The following is a 5349-nucleotide window of genomic DNA, read 5'->3' on the forward strand; positions in this document are numbered from 1 at the left end:
TTGAGATTAAATTATTAAAGGAGGTTGTTTTGGTTTCATTAAATCAACCACGTGGATTTTGGAGTTGGGCTGAGAGATTGGATATTTTTTACTATGTTTTCAGGTGCAATATGTATGGTCAACGGCAATGTACATATTGATCCTTATGATTAATTATTTAAATCCTTTGTTCATAGTGATCAAAGTGTAAATGAAAAAAAGTTTGTGGAAATTAATTATAAGAACATTCTGATCAATGCTCTTATGCATCCCCTGTTCGAATCTTTGAAGTCATATAAAATGGCATGCTTATTCATTAGGGGCGACGCAAACAGATACATAAAATAACCTTGGTTTTGCTTGTGATCTTATAATTCTTGGCACGCATATGCAAGCCTAGCAGTGCTAAGCTATTTCTGAGACGGCTTAAGCTGTCATGGCTATGAATAAAAACAACACAAGAGAGGAAAAAGAATTGAGTAAACCTATGTGGATGTGACAAAGAGTAAGTGAGATGTAGTATGAACTACTCCCTCCGTTCCAAAATAGATGACCAACTTTGTACTAACTTTAGTACAAAGTTAATATGAAGTTGGGTCATCTATTTTGAAACGCTAAAGTTAGTACAAAGTTGGGTCATCTATTTTGAAACAGAGGGAGTATGATTTTGGTGGTGACCAAACAAGCATTAAAACGAGAAGGAAGATCTACCAACTATATACATACTTAGGACAGATATGGGAAATATATTCCGCCAACCGCATGCATATGCCAACCACAAATGGATTATAGTTTAACAGAAAAAGGCTATAACCAACTCAAAATTCTACTTGCCTGGCAACCACAAAACCATACTACTAAATTGATAGGTCGAGGAGCATCATGATAGGTGTAGGGTCAGTTTGGTTGCCTCAGCTTTAGGAACAGGAAAAATGCTTGTGCTTTTCTGCTCGATTGGGCACATCAGTATATATACTATATTTTATTCTTGATTTCGTGTGCAAAAGCATCTACGTTCACACAAGATAGTTACACACCAGCAGATTAACAATTAGACTACACTACGCAGCAAAGATCTGAAGAATGAAGAGAACAAGATATCAAATTGCATATTGAAGCATACCACCAAGCACTGCAGTTACCTGGCCTATATATTTGTATATAACAAGTAGTATATGTGGTCCATGAATTGTATTGCATGTAACAGAGCATCCAACAGTTTGCCCATATGGATAATTTAGTTAGCCAGTGAAAAGAAGCAACAGTAGTTCTGCCCTGGTTCTGACTAGTGTGAGCACCTATGGATATGACAGCAAATACAGTGACAAATTCAGACTAACTTATGTTGCTAAATGTTTTTGATAGCAAACAGAGATCCAGTTAACAGTTTTAAACAGCGATGATATGATGGATATGTCATATGTGGATATATGGTGCCTTTTGACAGTTCAAAGACTTTCTGTTGCCTAACCAAAGGTATCAAAATCATAACACAATCATCATTGATGGAGAATCCAAGATGCCTGTCACTGGAAAGGAAATTCCTCCGTATCAAAGAAAATGGTTAATTAGTCAGACATCGCATTCAGTGATTATAATGGGTTGAACACACTCAACACGCCAGCTTTAATTTAGATTACTATAAACTATAAGTACGGCAGTAATTGGACAAGGATTGCCCCATTAACGTGCATCACCTATTTCTTTTGAAAAGGAGGGTTTTCCCCGGCCTCTGCATTAGGTGCATTAGGCGATGCACACAGCTATTGATGCGCAGCAGGTAGAGTGATTTTGCGTGTACATACATACTACTGTAGAGGGACAGGCACAACACAGCAGGTAAGGTGCACAGCTGATTGCAGGAAATTAATTAGGATTCCAATAAGAGCACCAGTAGTTAAGCCCTTGTCTACCCCATATATACGGGCAAGGCAAGGCAGTGGCCTATATATATATATACGCGCACAATAATTCCAGACAAGACCTGACATTTTTCCGAGGGCTGAGCTCTGGAACGAGCACAGGGCGCATGTGATCCATCTATCAGGAAAGAATTAATTCAAGCGGAGGAGACCACGACCGTTGCTCAGGGTGGCGGCAGCGCGAGAAAAAGGAAAAGAAAGAAAAGAAAAGAAGACTGTGGGACGTCTGTGGCCATGGCAGGCGGCCGGCAAGGCATGCATGAACAGCCGCGCTACAGTGGCGCGGCGAGGGAGACGAGAGAGAGGGAGAGAGACGTACGGCCCCCGTTGGGTGGGTGAGGGAGGGAGGAGGGCCCCTGTGCGCGCAAAGGACAAAGGAAGGGATTCATTGCATGGCTTTGCTCTTTGCTCGCAGTCACAGGCCAAGTACTGTGGTCAGTGTGGACACGAGAGCAAAGCATCGCCGTCGCGTGGCCCACCGCCCCCTTTGCTGCGAAAGGCTAATGCTAAGTTGCTAATTGAACTGCTAAGGGTAGATACTGTTCATCTTCTTCCTCAGAAAGCAGATACAGTTATTTAGATAGATCTACCAGGAAAGGATCCAATTGTCAGGGAAAACAGTGTGGATCACTAATGGTGCTTAATTACTTGCCTGCTCTCCGTGTGTTGGCCATGGTTTTGCATCAACAAATGCAATTATAGTACAAAACGAAGCGTGTGTGTGTGTGTGTGTGAGAGAGAGAGAGAGAGAGGAGGGGGGGGGGGGGGGGGGGAGTGCAGATGGTGGGTTGATCTGATGACAGCAGCATGGGTATCAAGCCGACTGGCATGGGGCAGTGGCCATGCATGCAGAACCAAGCAGGTGCACGCGTGCGCGCGCCTGTGAGAGAGGAAGGCAGCCCAAATCAAGGAGGGATACGAGAGAGGACGACGGCAGTGAAGGCTGAAGAGCAGTGCACGTGTGGTCAGAGAGAGGGAGGGACTCGATCAGCGCCTGCCGTGCGTGCCTCCGTATCCTACAGTCCCATCCAATCCTCCGGCCGGGGACCAGCGCAGCTATCGCCTCCCCCTCCCCCGCTCCTTTCTATTTAAGGCCTCTCCGGACAAACCCCTGGCGCGTGCATGCCTAGCCCTAAATCTCTCTCCCTCAAACCGCAAGAACTGTTCATGCAGCTCTCCATCGCCATTAGAAACCGCAAGAACTGTTCATCTATCTCTCTCTCACACACACATACACGCTCTCTCTCTGGTCTCTGTCTGAGAAAGGTTGCTGCAGCTGTGCGGCCCGTGGCATGTAGGGAATGGTCAAATGGAGGAGGAGGGCATGTCAGAGCAAGAGATTGGCCGGTTGGGGAAGAAGGCCGTCCGGGAACTGTTGCGCGCATGTGTGCCAGTGAGTGATCGCGTACTGCCATCAATGCAGGCTGGCCTAGCTTCTGCGCGCTGTACCCCTCTCTTTTCCTTTGCACATTCTCCATTCTTCCTAGCGATCTACTCCAGCAGCTAGGAGAAAATAGAAATAAACCATTCATCGAGTGTTTCTGCAAATTAAGCAAGAAACGCTTCGAACGGTACTAGAAATATTATTGTGTGCAAGAATTGATTACTAGTTTGCAATGGATGTATGAGCGAGTGCACCGATCACAGTATTGCTACATGTGTTAGCAAAAATTAAACAGCTCTAATAAGAGAAATGAACGGAGTACTCAATCAAGCTGAGATGTAGCATAAGAAGTAACTAATATGATCACAAATCTCAATTTTTTAAATTACCAGGATATGTATGGGATAATGAACAATTAGCTGTGCCAACTAATTCACTTCCCCTAGAACACTACTAGGACGACGCCCTGTAATAGTACTTATTAATAATCTAATTAATCTGAAAATGGACAGCAAATTTAGAGGTAATATAGGCAACAAAGCATACCAAAGGGAATGCTCAAATCTTGCTATGCCTATGCCGGAGACGATAAACAAACTAATAGACAAGGTTTGCAAGTCTACTATACTCAAGGGATGCTCGGTGCAGTACTGCCACCGTCTCTAGCTCCAACCTGCGCGGCGGACGCAGCAAGAGTACCATCGCCGGCGCTACCCTCGACGTCCCTGTCGAAGACTGCTCCGGCGCCAGCCGATGAACCAGATGCCTCAGCGGCCTGCGGCGCGCGCTTCCGTTTCTTCTTTTCGTGCGGGATCCCGCGCGCCTTGGCGTGCGAGTCGCGCACCTCGCGCAGGTAGATCCGGACGGCGCGCGCGGCGAAGGGGTTTGACTCCGGCGCGCCGCCGCTCTCCTCGTAGGCAGCGCGCAGGCGGCCGATGAGCGCGTCGAGGGACCCCCACGCCTGGCGCAGCGGGCACGGACACGGCGCCGGCGGGCTGGGCTGGCCGTAGTAGGCGCAGCCGGCGACGTGCACCTTGGTCTTGCCAAACTGGTCCAGGTACCTGAGGAACTCGATCACGTGCGCGCCGCTGCACCGCGCCAGCGTCAGCGGCGGCTTGTGGTTCCGCAGGTACTGCAGGAACGTGTTCCAGTCCCTGCGCTTCTGCGCTTCATACCTGCTCAGCTGAGCAGGCGGCTTCGGCGCAACATCCGGCGCGCTGCCGCCGCCGACGACCGAGGATGACGGGCCGGGGCCGGAGGAATCCATATGCAGCAGCGGCCGCGAGAGCGAGCAAAGCTAGCTCTATCGGCGCGCGATCCCGCTGACGAGTGAGTGATCAGTGGACGCGCACCCGGAGGGGTTAAAGGAGATCTTGGGGTGGATGGAGATGGGACGTTGGAAAGGGATGGGAGCGCGGAGGAGAGGCGAGAGCGACGGGGAGCCGAGGGGGGGAGGTGAATGTTACTACTGAAATGGAGCGGAGGCGCGCGTGAGGATGATGGGAGCTACGCGGTCCATTCAAGCGCGGTGACCCCAACCCCGTGCCCGAACAATTCGGGGCGTATAGAAGTGCATACCTATATATGCTAGGTATACCTGGTGCAGGCGTCTGTGGCTCGGTGTAGGTCGTATGAGCATGTATTTATAGTTTTATATGGACGCGTTTATCCAACAAATGCATATAATTGATAATTTTATATGAACGCGTCTAGCCAGTAAGCATGCATTTATAGGTTTATACGAACATGCTTATCCAACAAATATGTATTTATAGTTTTATATGAACGCGTCAAAGCTGGTATGTACGTATTTATAGTTTTATATGAACGCATTAAAGTTGGTATGTGCATATTTATAGTTTTATATAAACGCGTCTTGCCAGCAAGTTTGTATTTATAGTTTTATATGAACACGCCTACCCAGTAAGTACATATTAATAGTTTTATATGGACGTGTATATTGCTCCACGGCACACATTTAACTGGAAAAGAATCTCGCCCCATGTGCCCCACCTGACGCTAGAAAAGGTAACGCATGGTCCCCCTCCACCCCCGCGCACTAGC

At 47.7% G+C, this 5349-nt stretch overlaps 1 protein-coding gene across 1 annotated transcript; it reads right to left on the reverse strand.

Annotated features, from left to right (window-relative positions):
• Positions 1-3624: 3624 nt before the first annotated feature.
• On the reverse strand, positions 3625-4887 carry LOC125548777 (protein G1-like7). The gene has a single exon (XM_048712318.2). The coding sequence runs from the start codon at positions 4550-4552 to the stop codon at positions 3914-3916; it is 639 nt and encodes a 212-aa protein (XP_048568275.2). The 5' UTR covers positions 4553-4887; the 3' UTR covers positions 3625-3913.
• Positions 4888-5349: the final 462 nt, after the last annotated feature.

The sequence above is a fragment of the Triticum urartu genome, chromosome 3A (genome assembly GCF_056163025.1).
Source record: "Triticum urartu cultivar PI428250 chromosome 3A, HENAU_Tu73, whole genome shotgun sequence".
Lineage (NCBI taxonomy): Eukaryota > Viridiplantae > Streptophyta > Magnoliopsida > Poales > Poaceae > Triticum > Triticum urartu.

Bases quoted from the DNA above. Each gene is read 5' to 3' on its own strand.
- LOC125548777 (XM_048712318.2), bottom strand. From the start codon at position 4,552: ATGGATTCCTCCGGCCCCGGCCCGTCATCCTCGGTCGTCGGCGGCGGC.